At 35.4% G+C, this 23880-nt stretch overlaps 2 protein-coding genes across 2 annotated transcripts; both read left to right on the top strand.

The window, feature by feature from the left end:
* Positions 1-503: 503 nt before the first annotated feature.
* Positions 504-4487, top strand: LOC21405359. The gene is made up of 5 exons (XM_010095531.2): positions 504-873; positions 1533-1597; positions 1708-1768; positions 2065-2211; positions 4102-4487. The coding sequence occupies exons 1-5, from the start codon at positions 621-623 to the stop codon at positions 4221-4223; spliced, it is 648 nt and encodes a 215-aa protein (XP_010093833.2). The 5' UTR covers positions 504-620; the 3' UTR covers positions 4224-4487.
* A 5709-nt stretch (positions 4488-10196) lies between these two features.
* Positions 10197-11481, top strand: LOC21405358 (NDR1/HIN1-like protein 13). The gene has a single exon (XM_010095530.2). The coding sequence runs from the start codon at positions 10327-10329 to the stop codon at positions 11131-11133; it is 807 nt and encodes a 268-aa protein (XP_010093832.1). The 5' UTR covers positions 10197-10326; the 3' UTR covers positions 11134-11481.
* Positions 11482-23880: the final 12399 nt, after the last annotated feature.

Here is a 23880-nt window from a genome sequence, read left to right as displayed (position 1 = left end):
AAATAATAAACCAGTCAAATTAATAGTATTACCTTGTCAAGAGAAATGATAAAAGGGTGTGTACTAAACACAATATGATGAGCCAAAGTTGTCACGTTGTCATTATAAATTTACACTAAAATTATGTTTATTTTACCGATTTGAGTTTATAATTTGAGTTTTATTACAGTAAAAAGTTCAGAAACAGTCACGTTTAATTTTTTTACTACAGTAAAAAATTCTCATATAAAGTCACATATCAACTTGAATTAAAAATTCAAATCAGCAAACTAAACGCGCTCTAAAAATGCATAATTTTGCCCTTTTTTTTTTTTTTTTTTTTTTTTGTCACACCGCGAGTGATCTTAAACATCCTACTTTTTTTTGCGTCCTTGGACCATGAGAGAAAGAGTGGCCAGTTTGAAGATTTTGTTATCCATATCCTTGTCAGTGCATTAAATGGTTGCCTCACACTCAACCACACGTGCCAAAAAAAATGCCCTTTATCCAATATCCATCCAAAAACCAAAGATTACCCTCTATATCATAATCAACTGCGAGAGTCCCTCCCAATCTGAAAATATTAAAAAAAATAATAAAAAAATAAAAAAAATAGAGAAACTGATAATAATTCTGCAAAAATGGAAATACCAGCTCAATCTCTGTCTCATGCCAAACTTCCGAAGCCTCAATTCCCAAGCAGCTTCAATACCAAAGCCTCCCTTTTCGCTTCAAGTTCTGTCCCCAATAAGACCACTATTCTAACGCAGTTTCAAGGTGTTAAAATTAAGGCACGACAGTTGAAGAATTTAGGCGTCGTTTTTGCTAATTCTGAGGCCCAAAGTCCTCCCGCAGACGTTGCTAATAATGATAGATGGCTCCTTGAACCTGTCGGTCAGTCATCTCTCTTCTTCTTCTTCTTCTTCTTCTTCTTCTTCTTCTTCTTCTTCTTCTTCTTCTTCTTCTTCTTCTTCTTCTTCTTCTTCTTCTTCTTCTTCTTCTTCTTCTTCTTCTTCTTCTCTCTCTTCTTCTTCTTCTTCTTCTTCTTCTTCTTCTTCTTCTTCTTCTTCTTCTTCTTCTTCTTCTTCTTCTTCTTCTTCTTCTTCTTCTTCTTCTTTCCCCTTTTTATTTGCTTGCCTGTAACTATATGGTATGGAATTGTAGAATTTTTATTATTAAAATGTGTGTATTCTTTTCCTCTTATCAATATAGTTTTCTTTTCACAAAACTTAAGAGATATACAATCCATTACTTTGCTACATTTTTTTTTTTTTTTTTTGCCTTTTGTAACATAGTAAGAAAATTCTGGAGTTTTAAAGGAAATTAGCAAATATCCATCATAGTATTTTTTACAAAATTTTTTAAGATGCATAATAATATAACTAATTTGAAGCTAAATTTTTCATTTTTCTGGTTTTGCTGATAATCAAACTACAGAAGCCTTCCACATTTCCTATACGAAGAATTCAATTTTAAAGTCTCAGAAATTGTTTTTTTCCCCCTACATTGTTTGGCAAAGATACTGAGAATACAGAGAATTATGTACTTGACAGGTGATGGAGATACTAGACACATAGGCTTTAAGGTTGCAATGCCAAATGCATTTGAAATTGCTTCTGTAAGTATTTTAATATCATCGTCTTAGCTCTTAATTTCACCAATTCACAAAATTAAACTGATCAATTTTTTATTTTTTTTTATTTTTTATTTTTTACTGTTCTTCTTTAGGATGAGGTTACAGTTGGTCGTCTTCCGGATAAAGCCGATTTGGTGATTCCGGTTGCTACAGGTACACTATAAAAAAGCCTCAAATTTGTCATTTTCTTACACAAAATGAAATAAACACTTACAATGTTGATAATGTGTTACAGAACCATGTTACGTATTACGAATGCCTAATTGAAGTAAATTTTTCTTTTTTTTTTTTTTAATTTGAGGGTGGGTAACTCGAACTCATCACTATGGTAGAGACAGATGTGAAATTACTGCTAGACTATGCCTGCAATAACTAATTGAAGTAATTTTATACTCTAAAGAAATTTAAAACTAATTGCGTCGTGAATTTGTTTGTAATCGATCTTTTAGTATCGGCTCGGCACGCTCGGATTCAAAAGAAGGCGGGTAGTCTGGTGGTCACAGATTTGGATAGCACCAATGGCACTTTCATCAACGACAAACGGCTAGCACCTGGAGTAGCTGCCACTGTATCTCCTGGAAGTTATATTACGTTTGGTAAACTTTCCCCAGCTCTAACTCATTTAACTCAATTATCTTTTTGTTAACTACTTGATTGTAGAAAGCAAATGAAAAACCAAGGGTAAATTTTGCTAGTAATTAGAATCTACTTTCAACTCAGATATTAAGGCCCCATTCACTTCGTTGATTCGAGTTTAAAATTTAAGTTTTTCTACAGTAAAAAGTTCTCATAAACAATCACATCTAACTTTTTTGTTACAGTAAAAAGCTCTCACATAAAGTCACATCTCAGCTCGAATTCTAAACTCGAATCAGCGAAGTGAACGGGACCTAAATTTGACAAGAGTACTAACTGTTGTAACAAATTAAGAAGTTTGAAAAATAAAATATTAGAAGAGACTTGTACATCAAATGAGATCAATCTATTTACCTTAAAATTAAAAAAAGAAACTGGCCTTACTAGCCGTTGGTCAGCATTAACTAGTCTAACGAACTGCTTTGTCCAACTCCCGAACCATAACAACGAGCCTTTTTTTTTTTTTTTTTAATGGGAGGCCAATTAATATATATGTCTTCAACAACTATTAGTAGAATTATTCTTTAATTAGCTATAAATAATGACTAGATGAATTTGTGAAACTTTTTATATATGAACTTGAAAAAAGCCCCTAGCGTTGGATACTGGTGTCACGTAACATTGTTCTTGTAATTTGGTGTTGGGATTGCAGTATGCAAGTAGCAATGTACGAATTCGTGCATTTAAATTTCATAACTGCCCCTAAACTTTGTACCTTGTTTTAACATGTACCTGAATTTTAAAAAGGGATCATTTCATCTCTTAAAGTATGAAAAGCGGTTCAAAACACCCTATGAACTAATGGTTTTTCACAAGTACTCTCTAAATTATTGATTTTGTGTCAACTTATCCTCCGATCTTTAAAAAGTTAGGAGACAAGTTGATACAAAAATAATAATTCAGGAGGTAAGTTGACTTAAAATCAATAAATTGACAGGCATAAAAATATAAGTAGTATCATGTCATCAATTTATTAATTTTATAAATATAAGGAATATTTTGAACTAAGATACATATTTTAGGAGGTGAAGTGAATTTTTTTCAAAATTCAGAGGCATATTAAAATAAAGAACAAAATTTAAGGGGTTATGAAATTTAACCCATTTATCTTTTATTTCATAGGATTGTGGAGTTCCATGTTTAGTAGCAGCTTGAGTATATTGAAGAGGCAATTAACCCGGATTCTGTCCAAAATACTTGTCCACTTCTCTGTCCAACTAATAACTAATTGACACCTCATTCCACTTATTTGAACTACTAACAGAGAAGAAAAGGGAACTCTCCCGTTCCTATTGGAAATTAAATTATCTCTCTCCTCCTATCTTTCTCTCACTTCTTTTCATCTTATATCTTCTGCATCTCGTTTGCACTTTAAATCACACACCAAAAAAAATAATGGATTAATTAAAAAAATTTCCTCTAAATTATGACTTATATAACACTTTCTTCTCTGATCTTCAAAATGTAACACCCGTCATTCCTGAATTATGAATCATTAACAAAAATGCTCTGTGGCTTTTAAAAGATTTTAAATTTTCTATAAAAAAAAAAGGAAAGGTTTTAATTAGCCATAAATGATGGATGTTGGCTTGATTGATGGTAAATTGTAATTGACTGGTGAAGTTCTTTTCTTTTGTGGGTGGATTGCCGGCCGTAGCATATATATATATATATATATATATATATATATATATTGATTTGTCATGTATTTCATGAGACTCTATGAATTAATTTTCATGTTATAAAATTTCAAATTTCATGTTACCTATATATTTCAATGAAAAGGAACTTGATGTTACAAATTAAGAGCTAATCAAGTGACCTCCATTACTGTACGTGCTCGTTTACAGGAGATATCCACTTGGCTATATTTCGTGCGTCAAAACTAGAGAGGACTGTGGAATCTCCAAGTAATTCGGAAGGAGGATCTGATCAAGTAGACACTGATAGTCCTCCCACTGAGAACACTTGAAGCGAATGTCGTTCATGGTGAAATAGGTGCTAAGGGTATCAATTAATGTTTATTTTTTCATTTTTCTATGGAAAATATTTCTAAAGTTTGGCAAATAAAATCATGGAATGAGCGGATTAAAAATATGTGTATTTTAAAAGACAACAATAACAACAAAAGAGAGAGAGCCGGAGACAGATGTGTTCAATATTAGCGAGTTTTTATTTTTTATTTTTATTTTTATTGCTGGTCAAAATGAGATTTATTGAGAAAGCTTTGAGGGCAGGAGGGAATTTGAGAGATTGATCATTGATAGACCTTTGTCGGAAAAATAGAGGATAGAGATTAGTTTAGGGTCCGTTTAGTTCGTTGATTCGAGTTTTTAATTCGAGTTGAAATGTGACTTTATGTGAGAACTTTTTATTATAGTAAAAAAGTAATTGTGACTGTTTTTTAGAACTTTTTACTGTAACAAAACTCAAATTCTAAACTCAAATCAGTGAAATTCGAGACTCATAATTGTTTGATACGTGAGAAGACTAGTGAACATTGTATTGAGTGAGATTTCATATCCTTCAAGAATCTTGATTTTAATCTCTTAATATTAGGCGATTACATAAGAAAATGCATATCAAAACTAATAATAGAAAAATCCTCCCCTTACCTCTCCCCTTTTTTTCACCTAGGTTATACACATTTCTTTCTTTTTTTGCTACGTCATGTACATTTAAGAAAGTAGCTAATCTACTAAGGCCTCATTTATTTTACTAATTCGAGTTTTCGATTTTAATTTTATTACAGTTAAAAGTTCTCATAAAAAGTCACATTTAATTTTTTTTTACTACAGTGAAAAATTCTTACATAAAATCACATATTAACTTAAATTAAAAATTTTAATCTGTAAACTGGACGAGACCTGAATAATAAAACATTTTTGCAACTTCGAATTTGCCAACTTAAGTTAGCACTTTCGTCGTTGTTCTCTTTGGACTTTTCATGAGCACATTTCGTTTGCAAACAAATTTATTGCATATATAATTCTTCGTTCCATGCTTCTCCAAATGACTTGTGTTGTTCGTCGGGGGTAAATTTGTTGTCATTTGACACGTTGTATTAAAGGAAAGATCTTAAAGATCGCGTCATAACGTGACGAGATCATTGACAATAGGACTTCTGGACTAAAAGCAAGATAGAGACGCTACAAATTTTTTGATATTAACACTAGCGTTAGTAGGTGAATGATTAGTTTTTTACGGTTTCCTTCATTTCAAATTTAAAATTTAAATTTTATTATAGTAAAAAATTTTCAGAAACAGTCACATTTAATTTTTTTACTATAGTAAAAAGTTCTCACAAAAAATTACATCTCAACTCAAATTAAAAATTCAAATCAGGGAACTAAACGCGCCCTACATTTTAGTCTCTAAACCTTCTATTTTTACATATTATTCCCTGACTTTTAGGTTTTTTTCTTATTTTGTTTTGCAGTTTTAATTACCGACGTGCAAATCAAGAAGGAATATTTTTTGAAATAAAACGGAAATAGTCACATTTTTATTGTATAATAATAGAAAATTTTACAAAAATAATTTCACTTAATACATAATGATATTTTTTTAAGAATTTTTAACAATAATGTAGAGAACATTGTAAGGGTTGTTCTTTTATTTTTGAGTTAGGATAACTTGAGTGATGATCTTGAGTTGAACTTGAGTTATAATTTGAGTTGAAGTTGTAACTTGAGTTTGTGTTTGGATGTGCACATTCGTACTTACTAATAAATTTGATCTACTCTTCGTTTTCATTGGTGTTTATTTTGTTTCTTTTTTTTTTTTTGGATAAACCTGGCTATGAACAGGTCCTTTAGTCTCCCTTTTTGGTTTTTCTTCTCTGAGATATACTTGAAAATGGATAGATTCTCATAGTCTTTTTATTTGGAGGAAAATCTGATTTTCCACAAGTTTTTTAGTCTTTTTTGTTCTGGAGTAAAATGTGTTTATGGACTTTTTATTGATGAATTTCTTTATATGAAGTTTTTATCAGATGAATTGGAGTTTGAATGTTTCTTTTTGCAAGAAACGGAGAGAAATACTCATTTGTTTATAACTTACTTACCAATATATTTAATATTTTCAATTTTAAATTTAACAGAATGTAACTATAGGGACTAAATTTAAGACTTTAAAAGAGTTTAGGGTCTAAATTATAACACTTTTAAGTATGTGAACTAATTATAAAAAAAAATAATTCAGAGACTTATGACGAATTTAACTCGTAAATAAATAAATACCAAAGAAAGAAAAGGTGGGAGGGAGAAACATTGGGTAAGAAGATGACACATTTAGATTCCGTTCATTTTATCTATTCGAGTTTAGAATCTGAGTTTTATTATAGTAAAAAACTCTAAAAAATAGTTACATTTAATTTTATTATTATAATAAAAAATTCTCATATAAAGTGACATATCAATTTAAATTAAAAATTTAAATTAAAGAATTAAACGGATACTTATTAGTACCTTGCTTTTTGTGATAGACATGCCATTTTTTTTTTAAAAAAAAAGGCCAAACCTTGCTTTTTGAAATGACTCGGTCCCAAGATATTCAACGCTTATCTAACACCAATTAAATAAGACCGTTGTTGTCTTTGCAGAAGTAATAAGGACAGTCAGCAGTGTTCCTTGTATGAAAATTAATCGTGTGCGCCAACTGCCGGACAACTAAACAATATATGTATATATATATATATTTATATGTATATATGTATGTATCTTTATTGCTGGCACCAACTGAATACACGTTAAAATTGCCCATTTTGCCACACCTGAAAAACGTTGGGTTAGGCAAGAAGAAATAGACAAGAGAATAAGAACACCCAGAAATACATAGAAGTTTCCTTTTTGTTTTTGTTTTTTGTTTTTTGTTTTTTGTTTTTTTACACCAAATAATGAACTGGAACCCCACTCTTTTTACTCGTTCCACACACCTTTTTCCTCCTGAATTTAACTGAATATAATAAATACTCCCTTAATTTGCGTCCCCTTTCTCTTTTGGTATCGAGTAACACATTCCCTCTTTCTCGCCTATCATCTTAAACACAGATAATTATAGGAGTATTATGTTTTATGAGCTTATTTGGTTCGTTGATTTGAGTTTTTAATTTAAGTTGAAATGTGACTTTATATGATAACTTTTTACTGTAGTAAAAAGGTTAAATGTGACTGTTTTTGAGAGCTTTTACTGTAGTAAAACCTGAATTCAAAACCCGAATCGGTGAAATGAACATGACTTATAATGAAACGTGTGTTTTTTTTCTTTTATAATATTGAAATAATATATTGCGTTTTTAAAAATATCTTCTTAGTACTCTGAAGTTTTTTTTTTTAAGACGTATAATGTTCAAACTATTTTCCTTATTAATTAAATAGAATTAAATATTTTTTTAAAAAGATTTAAAATATTTTTTAACATTAAAACATTTAAAAAAATAAAAAAAGCCATAAAAATTTATTATTTTTTAGTTAATTAAATAAAAGAATAATAAAGTCATTTTACGTCATAAAAATAACTTCAACAAAGAAGATGTGTTTAAAAACATTGAAGTACTGTTTTAATATTATAAAAAAATACCAAATATAAAGACCATATTTCACTATAATGCAAGGTATTAAAATAATTTTATCCCATAATCATATAACGGACGAAGAAAATCTAGATGCTGTAGTTAAGGCTTAAATTTAACTGCTTGGTTTGCTTTTAGGTATTTTTTCTCTAATAACACACTCATATTCTACACACGCAAATTATTTCTTGACCATTAATTAGTGTGTAGTCCACAAAATGTACATACAATATATTCTTGACTTTATACTAATTTTCTCCAAGTAAAATACAAAATATTTAAGCACTTACAAATTATTATCTTCCCTCTTATTAAAGCCCATATATAGATATACATACATATTCTCTCTTGACCATTAATTAGTGTGTAGTCCACAACATTCATATACACTTAGCTGTTCTTGGCATTTCTCCTGTATAATATATTCTTGACTATATTAATTTTCTCGAAGCAAAATATAAAGATATTTAAGCACTTACAAAATATCATCTACAGCCTTGTTAAAGCCCTTAGAAAAATATATTCTTGACTTTGCAATACTAGAGAAAATTGCTAAACTTATTTTTAATATGCATATTGGTCTCAATTTTTATCCTTTATATTTGATTAATATCCTTTTTAACTAATATAATTATTTGACTAAAAATCATATTAATTAAAAATAAAGAGATAAAAATTCAAACTGATACACTGTAAAAAGTATTTGTTCTTTTCCCTTTATACTAATTTTCGCATGGTAATTGAAAGCTTTAAGAAATAGTTATGTTAAATAAAAAATATTTATTTTTAACTATTGTTAAAGCCCTCGCAAACTTTAATTGTTTTTATAAAACTTTCAGCTAGTATGCGTTGGGGATGTGATTAATTCGGTTAAATTTAGAAATTTTTTTGTCAATTTTAATGTCATGGATTAAAATTACTAAAAAAATAAAGTCTAAATTTGTTAAAAAAGCCGAGATGGAGGTAACAAAACATCGATTATGATATTAAAACAATTCAATCATTATTTCAACTAAAGAACAATAAAGAATTTATACAAATTTTCTGAATTGACGTGCACATAACTCCACTAAAAAATATAAAATCGAGCTCTACAAAATACATATATATATATAATTCTTTAGTTAGAACTAAAAAAAAAAAAAACCTTTGGATCATATAAAAAAATTAACATGCATATATATATATATATATATATAATTTCTCTTTCGAAATGAGTTATGCAAGGTTCTTATAACCAGCGAATCCTCAAAATTAAGAGAAGTCGTGGCACCGTCTTCTTCATACTTATATGAGAATTTATTTGTTTCTTTATCTTTTATAATTTGTTTAACTATATAAGAAATGTGGCATTTATATTGTATAGTCAACTAATCAACAAAATAGAGGATGGCAAGTAAATTTTCAGGTTACTCATAGTCATAGAAAATCTAGGCACCTTACTACTACTTTAAAAAAAAAAAAAAATTGAGATGAGAATTAATTTGAACTCTACTAATGATAATAGAATTATGTGTGAATATGTAACCACAATATACTATTACTCTCCATCCTTCAATGACTTTATTTAAATTAACAAATACATATATTTTTTATTAATTGATCAAGTATTGATGACTTTCTTTTTTGATGAATCAATAGGTGCAAGTTGGACCCGTTCATTTCGCTGATTCGAGTTTTTAATTCGAGTTAAGATGTGATTTTATATGAGAGCTTTTTACTGTAGCAAAAACGTTAGATGTGATTGTTTGTGAGAGTTTTTTACTGTAGTAAAACTCGAATTCTAAACTCGAATCAGCGAAATGAACGAGTGTCCTCAAACATTTTTTTTTTTTTTTTTTGGGGGGGGAATTTAGCTTTGTTGTTTTCCTTATTCTTTATGGAAGATATCCCCATTACGTGCGTTCCACTAATAATTGTTTATTAAATCACCTTCCTATTGTATCTCTTTGTTTTCCTTCTATTTCTCATTCTTCAGATATGTTAAGAAATCCCAAAGCATTAATTAAACCACTATTATATAGATCACACAATTCGTTGGCTTCCATATATAGAGTATACACTCATAAACATAAAAGGGTGTATTCGTAAATTTACTCCACCGCTTACTTATCCTGAGCTGTCATTAGCATTCTTTGAACTCTCCTAAAACCTTCACTGCCCTCGAATTTACATTTTTACCCTTACTTTAATAACTGTAGAAAACACAAAGCTACACCAATAGTGGGGGTAGTTTAGTAAACTCGTTACTATTTCCTTTCTTACTATTTATCTCCGTTTTTGAAATCTTACAAGTTTCCTTTCTTCGGACGCGGTTTTCTCTGTATTTGTTTTATATATACACATACAAAACAAAATCTCCACTCTCTCTCTCTCTCTCTCTCTCTCTCTCTACTCAGTCTCAATTTTCGTTTTTGAAGCGCATTAGAGAGAGAAACTCCGCATTCAGCGAGTTAACTCAGTCACGATTTCAATTGCGTCGCATAGAAAACATCATATTTCAATGGCAGACCGAGTCTACCCGTCCGGCGATCAAGAAACGGCGTCATCGACGCCTCAGAACTCCTCGGAACACCCACTCAGACCAATTCCTCCGTCACCGGAGAAGCCAGTCCCTCCTCCGGGCACCTACGTGATCCAGATTCCCAAGGACCAAGTCTACCGCATTCCTCCGCCGGAGAACGCCCGCCGCTTCCAGAACTACTCTCGCCGGAAATCTCGCCGGAGCAAATGCGGCCTCTGCCTCTGCTCTCTCCTCGGCTCTATCGTCGTTCTCGCCATCCTCGCCGGAATCTCGGCCGCCGTTCTCTACCTCGTCTTCCGGCCAGAATCACCGAACTACTCCATCGACGACATCGCGATCAAGGGGATCAACACCACCGCGTCATCGGCGGAGATTTCGCCGGCGATCGACGTTGTTCTCCGAGCCAAAAACCCTAATGACAACATCGGAATCTTCTACGGAAAAGACAGCTCCGTTACCGTTTATTACTCTGACGTTGAGCTCTGTAACGGCGCTATGCCGGCGTTTCACCAGCCGTCGAACAACGTGACGGTGTTTAAGACGGCGTTGACGGGGCCTGGGATTGAGTTAACGGCGAGCATGAAGAAGGCGTTGAGGGATTCAGAGAAGAAAGGGAAGGTGCCGTTGAAACTGAATATGAAAGCTCCCGTCAAGTTCAAGGTTGGGTCCGTTAAGACGTGGACGCTCGCCGTTAAATTCAGGTGTGATGTTACGGTGGATAAGTTAACGGCGGAGGCGAAGATTGTTTCCAAAGACTGTGAATATGGTTGGAAATTCTGGTGGTGAGAATCAGTTTAATATGAGAGTTTTTTTTTTTTTTTTTTTTTTTTTTTTTCCGCGTAAATTAGAACATTGTGATATGGCTTATACATTGATTTGCTTTTATTTTATTTTATTCTTTTTATTTTTTCATGACCATTTTTTTTTTTCCGTAAGAAGTTTTTATGACTGTTATTGTAGAGATTATAAAGATGCAAGAAAAACATGGTCTTATACTCTTATTTATGCACAGAATGGGCAGAATTCATTTGTTCTGCTTCAATTCGTTTTTGGTCCTTCTGTAGTTGAGCCATACAAGAAAACCGTTAATTCGCCCTGCTGCTTATATACCACAGCATCAATCTCAACCCGACTCGACCTGACCCGCTCATAAGTTAATACGGTTGAATTGTGGTTTAACACATTTAGGATCCGTTTAGTTCGCTCATACGAGTTTTTAATTCAAGTTGAGATGTGACTTTATGTGAGCTTTTTACTATAATAAAAAAGTTAGATGTGACTGTTTCTGAGAACTTTTTACTGCAGTAAAACTTAAATTTAAAACTCGTATCGGTGAAATGAACGAGATTTTAAAGGTGACTCGGGTTTCAGTTTACCACATATGGGGACGGATTCTAACCACCAAGAGCGGAGGTATTAATAGACGAGTGGAGGCCGCCCCCATTGTATTTTTCCCCATTGTATTTTTGAAAAATACAATTTAAATTTTAAAAAATTCTTAATCTTTTCGTTTTGTCCCACTAAAATTTAAAATTCTCATATTTGCCCCACTACACTTTACCTTTTTATATTTTATTTCTATAATTCTTTTATAAACAATTGACTCTTTTTATAAATTTTACTAATGATCTAATGCTTCATATGATGGGTTTTTTATACCTTATATTTTTTTGAAAGGAAAATTTCATTACAAATTATAAAATTAAAAATAGTCGCAAATGAGCACCAATTACAGGGGAATTTGACCCCGGATATTGACTAGATCCACCAAGGGTGAACACAAGTACCGAGACCCAACATGAAAAGACCCACTTGGCACAATCAAACTCGAGCACGAACAAAACTCGTTACAAATAACCACTATAGTCGGTGGTTAAAACTAACCGACCGAGATCAAACCCCAAACACTAAGGACATGAGCCACACGACCTAGAAACAATTCTAGCTGTAGACAACCACACACACTCGATGAAGGGGGCCAAGACCCTAGAGCAGAGGTGCCACTAGGCTCTAACGCACAAGATTTACACCTCCGTCACGAATGATCTTAGCCTATCAACTGTCAATCAAACACGTACTGCCTCAACCACTATCTCAAGGGCCGAAAGTACGACGACAGCCAACGGCGTTGCCAGACTCCGGCCCTAAGAAGGAATCCCAAATACAAAATCCTACCCACCCCACAAGAGAGAGAAGAATGAGAGAGATATCTGTAATTACTTATACCTTACATTTTGAGGTTAACAAATTATACATTATATTTTGAATTGTATTACATTTATATTTACACTTTTATTTTTCAAATTCATGTTTGATCTGTATTTTTTTTTGGTTAAATGTTGATTTTGATTAGGAAAAATACAAAAACATATTTCACATTTTGTAATTTTATTTTTAATTTTCATTATTCTTTGTATTTTATTCCAAATATTTAGGTCATTTTTAGTCAAAATTGATCAATAACTCAGAAAAAGTATGAATTAAGCATAAATTCCTTCGGCCCCTAAAAAAAAAAAATTCACGCCCCTACGTTCATAGCCTTTGTAAAGTCTGCCTTGCTTGTAGTAGAAAAGGTTGCTTACGGCGCTGGCTAGAGGAGCCCTTTATTGATGGGCTGACTTTCAATCTAGAGATCATGAATGAGAGGCGTTAGCAGTTTTAATAGGGGATAGCAGTGAGCGACCAAAAAAGGAACGAGAGGCGGAGTATTCTCTATGAAGATCCATCTTCAGGCTGAAGGCTGGCTTCGACCATCATATTTTGTTTAACACATATATAATATTCATAAATATCTGCGTATGATAGGTGTAATACCTTATATAAAGGTATTATTAATTATATAAGAAAACATAAAACAAAAAACTATATTTGTGGCATATCATGGGGTAAACCATTAACAATATACATAGCCATAGACTATAGATGATATATTTTTTAAAACCTCGAGTGTAGATAATATGTTAGACAAGGCTATTAAGTATTAATTGTTAGGTATTTTTTATTTTTTTTATTTTTCTTAACAAGTATGATGAAAGATGAATAGTTTCTGATAATTACATTATATTTAATTGATATTGATGGTTAATTAATTATAAAAAGTTAGACTCTTTACTTTTATTAGTTTTCTACTTAAAAACATAATAAAAAAATTTTGATTAGCATTCTATAAAAGTAATACACATGCATGGAGATAGATCATTTATAAGATTGAATGTCTACATCTATCTCATGCATATAATCTAATGTGTTGCTTGATGATTTTAATGTTTTCTTTTTCTTTTTTCTTCTTTTTTGCAAGTATTATGAACACATGAAAGTATTTAACAACTCATAATTAATATTATTTACTTTAAAAAGATAAGGAAAATTTTTTTGGTTTTTATTAGAAAATCTCAAAAAAAATCCTTCAATATCAACTTTTACACCTTAAGCCCATTGGGCCAAAACAGACACATTAATAGAAGAAAAAATGGAGAATTTATTTTTAAGAGTGTATGAGTATCGAGTTTTACCTTTTATTATTAATAAATATCTTTTTGTTGGTGTAATTATTTGACTAAAAAGGTTATGAATTAAGAGGAAATGGTAAAAATTTTGGCCCATGCATTTTTAAAGGGTATTTGTCCAGATTATTCTTAATAGAAAGGGCAATTTTTTAAAACATCTCCTGAAATGTAGCCTATTTTTATTTCTACTCTTTAACATTAGTCTATATATTTTTACCTTTTAGATGTGCTATTTTGTATGGATACCTTTTTAACTTTGTGAGTTTGGCAATTTGGTCCCTTAACTTCTTTTCTTGACAATTCACCTCTTAAACTTTGAAATGTGTTACATTGTTATTTAAATTAAAAATGAATTAAAAAATTTTAACGATATCTTTCACGTGAGTGTTTAATAAAAAATTTTTGAGTGCCTTAATAAAAATTTAGTGTGTCAATATAATTTTTCCAATTTCAAGTTGAGAAAAAGAGGAAAATAGGTAAAAACTTGAGATAAATTAAAATTAATAGGCCAATAATTTACATAAGTTAATAATAGGCCAAATTACTATTTTCATTCATAACTTGTCTAGTTATGAACCATAACTTAACAAGTTATTGTCTATAATTGTCCATAACTTGTCTGGCTATGAACCATAACTTGACAAGTTTGTCCATAACTTATCTGGTTATGAACCATAACTTGATAAGTTATGGCCTATTAATTTTTATAATTAAAAATTAGCCTATATACTTTCTTAAATTTTTCATATTGGCCTATTTTCTACTATTTTCCTTTCAAGTTACACCTTCATATGTGTGTGGCTGAAACAGGCCTGACAGAACATGTTTCCCTCGCCATAACGCCAAGCCGAGATTTTTAATCCCAACGCCAAGCCCACCAACAAGAACAAGGTTTTTTAATCCCATTGGACCGAAACAGGTCCATTAGGTTAGTTCCTTCAATTTCCTTCACTTTGGATTTTGGAAAAAAAAAAGAAAGAAAAAAACTGTAAAAAATATTATTTATATCACTATAATAAAAAAATAAATAATTGTCATAAAATGAAGTTATTATGCTACTTCATTATTTCCGAGAATAGAAAAAAAATAGAGAATTTATTCTGAATTTTTACTCTTTATTCTTAATAAATATCTTTTTATTAGTGTAATTATTTAATTAAAAAAAGTATGAATTAAAAATAAAAAGTAAAAATTCTGACTCATATACTTTAAAAAAATATATGTCAAAGATTACCTTTTAAAATAATATAAATAACAAGCTTACACAAAACCATGACAAATTGTGTATTTTTCTCTTCAAACATTTTTTTTACACCTTCATGTGCGTAAGGCCGAAACAGGCCCGATTGAACATGATTCCCTCGCCACCGAGTTTTGGCGGTCAATGGCGGTAAGGCAAACTGTATGCATTGTTGTGGCAAATCTGATTGTTCACCTTCGTCCTTATGCGCTTCTTTGTCGGCGATTTCCATTCATTGCTATGCTCATTCTTCATTTCTATTTGCAGGCTTTTTTTTTTTTTTTTTTTTTTTTTCCCTTAACAAGTTAGATTTTCTTTATGTTGGGTGCATTTCTGATTTCATGCCTAAATTTGAATAGAGGAAAACATGTCAACCATTTCAAAGTTTTAACATTAGGGATGCGTTTAGGAAGAACAAGACATTTAATTATGTGTTTACTTATAAAATTAGTAATAAGAGTTTAATAGATTCCATACAATATAGAATGAATGAGTGCTAAATTTCCTTACATACCCTTAAAATTCACATGTTGTAAACGATATTTTAGTAATTATATTGATAGGATTATCATTACTAATTTAATACAAAAGAAGTGCCTTATATATCATTACACCATTTAATTAGGGCTGACAATTCGGGTAGCGATACGACGATATGATTCAAAACTTGCACGAAGTTAGTGGGTTTAAGTTTACTATAAATGGGTTTAGGTCATAATCGGGTTGACATGATTAACATGATTAATAAATGGGTTGGGTTAGGATTGACCTCCTACCAAGAAGTGACAAGATTGACACGATTAACTATATGTGTAACTTGTAATCTAATGATATTTTATATAACATGAAAGTTTATATGACATATTAAATACAAATAATGTGAATTTTAATATTTGTACGTAAAATTCATTTATTTTTCTAAAAGGAAAAGATAAATTGACCAATAAACATGTTAAATATGTCTTGATTGTGTTAAATAAGTCACTATTATATTAGTTATTTATTCAATATATTAATTTAAACGGGTTATACAGGTTCACACAATTAACACAATTAATAAATGGGTCGTGTTTGAGTTGATATTTTTGACACGTTTAATAAACAAGTCGTGTTTGAGTTGATGTTTTCTAACACGATTAATAAACAGGATGATACGAATACGACCCATTAATACAAATTGCTACCTTTACTTCTAATAGACAAGTAAACATTATAAAAAAAAAACATCGATGGACTTCATTTTTATTTTTAACTCTTTCTTTAATATCTCATTATTGCTTCCATTATATTTCTTTATAGTTTGGTAAATGCACTCTAGAACTTCAATGCTGCAAAGATGTGATAAAATCATTTGATCCAACTAAATTTCAATTTGTAACTTGTTAATGTTGCTTTATGTTTTTAACACATTTTGCTTAAAGGGCCGACCCTTTAGAGTCTGCTGGGCCAGCCCATTTTAAAATTTAATTTTCTTTATTTTTTATAATTTTAGATTTAATGACCAAAAAAATTAATATCACAGGCCTTAAAAATATGTGATTTTATTAAAATACGTAATATCATACGCCTAAAAAAACAAACAAAATGTTAATTGGAGTTATAAAGAAAATAAAAATGCAATATATTATCATATAAATTCAGCTCATAAAATACAAAAACTCACCACATATGGGACATACCTAAAATAAACTGTAAAGGCATACCCGGTACTATACATGTCTTATTAAACATAAGTAGATATTATTGTAATATTATATAACAATAGACATTTTTAGATTCAAGGCTTCCATAGTTGACATTTTATGTAATTACTTATTTTTTCCTAATCTTTTTGATAAAAAATACAAAGCTTAATAGGCATGGGCCATGCCTGGGCCCTTCACGTGCCTGGGTCCTACGTGCTTGAGCCGTGCCTGGGCCCTTCACGTGCCTAGGCTCTTCATGGGCTAGGGCCGTGCTTGGGCCCTTCACGTGCCTGGGCCGTGATTAGGACCTTCACGGCCAAGGCCGTGCCTGGGCCCTTCACGTCCCATGGTTGCTAATATGCTTGGGCCTTTCACGTGCCTGGGACCTTTACGTGCCTAGGCCGTGCCTGGGCCTTTCACTTGCTTCAGTTGTGCCTAGGTCCTTCACGGGCCTGAGCTGTGCCTGGGCCCTTCACGGCCTAAGGCTGTACCTGGGCCTGTCACGGGCTAGGGTTGTGTCTGGGTCCTTCATGGGCTAAGGCTATACTTGGGCCTTTCACGTGTTAGGGTCGTGCCTCGACCCATTATGTGCTAGGGCCACGCCTTGGCCCTTCACGTGCCAGGGCCCTTTACGTGCTTCGGCCTTTCACGTTCTTAGGCCCTTCACGAGTCTGGGCCCTTCACGTTCCTGGGCCCTTCAAGTGTCTAGACCATGCCTGGGCCCTTCACTTGCCTGGACCCTTCACGTGCTTGGGCCCTTCACATGCTTGGGCCCTTCGCGTGCCTGGGTCGTTCCTGGGCCTTTCGCGTGCCTGGACCGTGCCTAGACCCTTCGCGTGCCTTGGCCGTGCCTAGGCCTTTCGCGTGCGTGGGTTGTGCCTGGGCCGTGCCTGGGCCCTTCGCGTGCCTAGGCCATGCGTGGGCCCATCACGTGTCAGGGTCGTGCCTCGACACTTTACGTGTTAGGGCCATGCCTTGGCTCTTCACGTGCTTGGGCCCTTCACATGCTAGGGCCGTTAACGTGCCTGGGCCCTTCATGTGCTTGGGCCTTTCACATGCCTGGGCCCTTTAGGTGCTTGGGCCTTTCACGTGTCTAGACCGTGCGTGGGCCCTTCACTTGCCTGAGTTGTGCTTAGGCCCTTCACGGGCCTGGGCCGTGCATGGGCTCTTCACGTGCCTGGGCCCTTCGCGGGCCTGGACCCTTCATGTGCCTGGGTCGTGCCTGCGCCCTTCGCGTGCCTGGACCGTGTCTGGGCCCTTCGTGTGCCTGGGCCATGCCTGGGTCCTTTACGTGACTAGGCCCTTTGCGTGCCTGGGCCCTTCCTGAGCCTGGGTCGTGCCTGGGCCCTTCGCATGCTTGGGCTATGCCTGGGCCCTTCGAGTGCCTAGGCCTTGCCTGGGCCCTTTGCGTGCCTGGGCCCTTCGTGTTCCTGGGTCGTGCTTGGGCCCTTCGCATGCTTGGGCTGTGCTTGGGCCCTTTGGGTGCCTAGGCCCTTCGCGTGTCTGGGCCCTTCGCGTTCTTGGGTCATGCTTAGGCCCTTCGCGGGCATGGGCTGTTCCTGGGCCCTTCGCGTGCCTGGGCCCTTCGCGTGCCTAGGCCGTGCATGGGCCCTTCGCGTGCCTGGTGATGAGTGAGTTTTACTTGCTCATTTAGTATCGTTTTACACTTAATATCTAGTTGGCTTTCGGGGTTTTTGTTAGTTTTTGTTCTTTGTTTGATGGTTAGGTGAAAGTCTATGATTTGGAAGGTTTTGGAGAAATGTTGATGGAAAAAGACAAGAAACACAACGTTTAGACGCCAATTTGTAGCATTTGGACGCTGTGTTTTGGCGCCCAGGACAGCGCTGCAACGCTCTAAAAATGCCATTGATTTTGAACAGCCAGTGCCGCAGCGTTAGGAACTCAGCGCCGCGGCGCTACAACGCAAGAAAAGATGCGTTTTGAAGGTAAATCGTGAGAAAACTTACCCGTTTTGACCCTAATGCTCCAAAACATATAAATAGATGATTCTAGGGCAATTAAAGGGACTTTTTGGGACTGGAGTGATGGCTGACTTTTGAGAGGATATTCAAGAAGAGAAAGGAGAATTGAGTACGGAGAAGAACAACGGCTAAAATCTGGAGACGGAGACGCTTCAATTCAACTCCAAACTAGTTCCTTTCATTCTCAATCTTCTTTTTAAGTAATTGATGTTTAATCCATATATGCTGAGTATTTCAATTTATTCTTAATGCTTGTGATTATTTGGCCAACTATTACATGATTTTGTATTTGATTTGAGACCGAGAGGTGATAATTAAATAAGCTCTTAATTGAAATACCATGAGTTGTTCATAGGATAGAGATATCTATGATGCTTGTGCAGTTCTTTTGAATTTCTTGCACTTAATGATTTTCAACAGGTTTAAAAGTTTGACAGAGATGTAGAGTTTGCCTGTTGGATTAAAATTATTGTTGCTTGAGAAAGAATAATAATTACTTTAGAGATATTACTGTCAGTATATGATTGAATATTAATTTTCTTGAATTATGAGAATTTGAACAGGATTAATTTTGGTGAAATTGCAAACCCTATAGTCGTAATCTATTGAATTTTATTCCATTGCTTAACATCGTTTTATTTATTTAATTATTTTAGTTTTACTTTATTAAATTTTATAAACTCTCTTTTCCATTATTCAAATAAAATTAGAGTTAACATAATTTCAGTAATTAGTAAACAACAATCCTCGTGGGACGATACTCTTATTCACTATTATAATACTTGATTGAAATAGCGTATACTTGCGTTATGATTTCTCACAACACCTGGGCCGTGCCTGGGCCCTTCGTGTGCCTGGGCTGTGACTAGGCCGTGCCTGGGCCCTTTGCGTGCATGGGCCGTGACTGGACCTTTCGCGTGCCTGGGCTTTTCGCGTGCCTGGGCCCTGCTTAGGCCCTTCGCGTGCCTGGGCTGTGCTTGGGACCTTCGTGTGCCATGGCCGTGCCTACACCCTTCGCGTGCCTGGGCTGTGCCTGGGACCTTCACGTGTTAGGGTCCTGCCTCGACCCTCTACGTGCTAGGGCCATGCCTCGACGCTTCATGTGCTTGGACCCTTCACGTGCCAAGGCCGTTAACGTGCTTAGGCCTTTCACGTGCTTGGGCCTTTCACGTGCCAGGGCCCTTCACTTGCCTGGGCCCTTCACGTGCCTGGGACCTTTACTTGCCTGAGCTGTGCCTAGGCCCTTCACGCGCATGGGCCGTGCCTGGGCCCTTCATGTGCCTGGGCTGTGCTTGGGCCCTTCGCGGGCTTGGGCCTTTTGCGTGCCTGGGCCCTTCGTGTGCGTGGGCCCTTCACATGCCTGGGCCGTGCCTGGGCCATTTGCGTGCCTGAGCCTTTCTCGTGCCTAGGTCGTTCCTGGGCACTTCGTGTGCCTGGGCTGTGCCTGGGCCATGCTTGGGCCTTTCGAGTTCCAGGTCTGTGCCTGCGCCCTTTGCGTGCCTGGGCCATGTTTGGGCTCTTCACGTGCTTAGGCAATGCCTGGGTCCTTCGCGTGCCTGGGCCCTTGGCGTGCCTAGGCCTTTCCGAGTCCCTTTGAGTGCCTGGGCCGTGCCTGAGCCCTTCGCGTGGCTAGGCTGTGCCTGGGCCATGCCTGGGATGTGCCTGGGCCGTGCCTGGGCCCTTCCCGTGCCTGGGCCCTTCGCGGGCCTGGGCCGTGACTAGGCCCTTCGCGTGCCTGGGTCGTGCCTGGGCCTTTTCTGTGCTTGGGCTGTGCCTGAGCCCTTCGCGTGCCCGGGCCGTGCTTGGGCCCTTCGCGTGCATGGGTCATACCTGGGTCGTTCTTGGACCCTTCGCATGCCTGGGCCGTGCCTGGGCCCTTCGCGTGCATGGGTTGTGCCTCGGCCATTCGCGTGCCTGGGTCGTGCCTAGGCTGTTCGCGTGCTTGGGCCATGCCTGGGCCTTTCGTGTGCCTGGGTCGTGCCTGGGCCCTTCGCGTTCCAAGGCCGTGTCTGGGCCCTTCGCGTACCTGGGCTGTTCGCGTGCCTGGGCCGTTTTTGGGCCCTTCGCGTGCCTGGGCCCTTTGCGTGCTTGGGTAGTGCATGGCCCTTCGTTTGCCTGGGCTGTGGCTGGGCTGTGCCTAGGCTCTTCTCGTGCCTTGGCCCTTCACGTGTCTGCGCCGTGCCTGGGCCCTTCGTATGCCTAGGTCGTTTTTGGGCCCTTCGCGTGCCTGGGTCGTGCCTGGGCCCTTCGTGTGCCTAGCCTGTTCATGGGCCATGCTTGGGCCCTTCGCGTGCCTGGTGTAGTGACCAAGAAAATTCCATAAGTTAATTAATGCAATTCATGTATTTAAGTCAAGGATTTTTCCTAGAAAAAATATATATTATGTATATTTTGTGATTGAAGAATTTATGAAATTAACATTTGTATTCCTAAATTCTATAACAGATTTCACGTTAAGTTCACGTTTTTCTGATCAAGTAAATTCGATCGATAAATTCTCACCGTGCTTTAAAACGGAAGAATTTCTAGTACATATACAGTTTGAGAATCTTAATTTCAAGAATCTCCAAGCACAGTACGAACTAGCATCCAGTATACATATACAGGATAAAATAACTGTCAGTATAATTTTTAACAGTTTTAAAGAGAAAATTTAGAGAGTGGGCAAAAGTACAAGGGTTAGGTTTCATTTTTTCTCTCTCATTCTCCACTTTGGCTGGCCATGTATAGTAAATTAGAGCCAAATCTTGGCTAATTGAGTGTGCAAGAGGATTACATGGTAAGGTGTGATGAGATGGTAGTGGGTGAAAGGGAAATCATGACAAATTTGCTTATTCTTTTCTCCTTCCATAACCAGCCAAGATTCGGGGATTTGAACCAAAAATTTGGTTCAATAATGGAGTGGAATTAGAGTTAAATAATGATCACAAAATGGTCTATAAAAGGAACCAACATATGATAGGTCTCATTTTTTTCTCCTTGCTTTTCTCCCCACCTCAAAAATCCGGCCACACTCTCCATTTCCCCACCTTAAGCCACGAGCAAATAATAGAAGAAGAAGAAGAAGATCAAGGGATTCTAGGAGGAGACTAGTCAAGCATTCCTCCAAGGGTAAAGAAACTCTAAAACCTCCCTTTCTCATGTTTTAGTAATGTTTGAAATATAGAAATATTCTTCTCAAAATTTCCTTATACTCTTCTAGTTCCAATCCATTAACAAATCTTAGAGGAGTTCAAAGGTTTTTGAAGAGAGCGAGAGAGTTCTTCAAGGGTAAGTTCTTAAACTCTTCTCCATTAATTTCTAGCCAACTTTAAGCTTGAATTTATGGATGTAAATCTGTGGTTCTTGAGGAGATGAGTTGTAATAAGGGTGTGTGAGTTTTATGTTAGTTTTGTGAGTTCTAAGCTTAGATTGATTAGCAATATGTGGTATGTTTATACATGGTTGAAGTTTGCTTATTTTCGATTAGAGGAAAAAAATTTTCCGGTTACTTTGAACGCGAAAATGGGGACCCTAGAACGAGATTTTTTGATGTTTCAGAGCTTGAACTTATAGCCCTTAATGTTTTGAACATTTTTCTGTGAATGTGACAAAACCCAACTTTAACTCTAAAAGTAAGTTTGAAACTATTTTTGCAAAAAATGGATAGGCTGTCCAAACACAGTTTCAAAAAGAAAAATATTTGCTACAGCATTACTATAGCATCCGCAGCATTTTGAAAGATTGCTACAACATTCCTACAACAAAAGAAAAAAAAAACAGCAGCCACTGTTTTCAGCCAAACGAGGCCTTTAGAGGCTAAATTTCAACTTTTACTAAAAATGACAATTTTAAATCTCGACGAGACGAAGAATTGTCGCGAAGAACAAAATTTAAATCTGACTGTAAGATGTACTAAAACACAGATTTCAGAAACTGCACAGTTTTTAACAAACAAAACTAAAACAGTGTCGGTTTTAACAAAAAGTCATCAAAGAATCCGAGATAGGATTTCAGTAAAATACAATGGCATTAAACCTCATTTTAATGAAAGTATTCGTAAAGAAAGTTTTCAAGAAAAAATGCTTTCTTTAAGGAACATAGTGGTTTATCGAGCGAATTATCCCGACGGGCACATACGAGCCCAATACGATAGGTTCGTAGAATTTTGAAGATTTAATGTGGGTCCAATGCCCGCATTAGTTTAAGAGACTCTGTTGGAGTATAAAATTCAACGGCTTAAAAGTTAGAATGCCATGTATAAGTCCTAGGCCGAATTGGGCCTTAATATCATAACAAGAAAAAATTAAGGAAAATAAGATTTCGAGAATTTGATAAATCAATCCTTATAATCCTTTAGTAAAGGAGAGGAATATATGCCTCATGGAAAGGGTTAGATTTTTCCTTTATAAGTTGCTAAAATAGAATAGCAAACGACAGTTAATCTCACACTCTTAATGGGTGTTCATTTTCAGAAGAAAGTAAGTAAGAGACTAGGCTGTTTGGCAAAAAGGGGATTCCAGCTTTGAAAATCAAGTAAGTAGGAATCTCGCGTACAGTATAAATAGATTTTAAAGTGAACAGTACACATGAATTATATATGTTTTAGTACATTTAATGTTATGTATGCTATGCTATGTTATACTACATACACTTAAACAGTAGACACGAATTATATGTGTTCGAGTATATCCCATGTTATAGTATGCTATGCTAGGTTATATTGCATATACCATAATAAGTCAAGAGGAACTTATAAATATAACCTCAGTTAAGTTCCGTACCAGCCTCCGCAAGGTAGGTAACTCAAGCTCCGCAAGGGAGAAATGAAAAAAAAAAATAATGTCCTCCGCAAGGGAGGCATTCAGTTCAGTTATAATCACGGTGTCTCACGTCCCGATGATTGCGCGCAAGTGGTATGAGCACTCGGGCCTAAAAGAAAGAAAGAAAGATAAGATAAGATAATAAAATTCTGATAAGACATCAAAATTAAGCATAATTGGCTCATGCATATTTATTCATGTGAACTTACAGTTATTTTGTGAGAGGTAGTTCCTACTTGCTGAGCGAAAGCTCATTATAGAATGTTTATACTGTAGGTAAGCAACCGGCATATAATGCCTGATAAATTGACGGTGAAT

Source organism: Morus notabilis, unplaced genomic scaffold, assembly GCF_000414095.1.
Source record: "Morus notabilis unplaced genomic scaffold, ASM41409v2 Scaffold306, whole genome shotgun sequence".
Taxonomy (NCBI): domain Eukaryota; kingdom Viridiplantae; phylum Streptophyta; class Magnoliopsida; order Rosales; family Moraceae; genus Morus; species Morus notabilis.
This window is presented reverse-complemented; position numbering and strand designations above follow the sequence as displayed.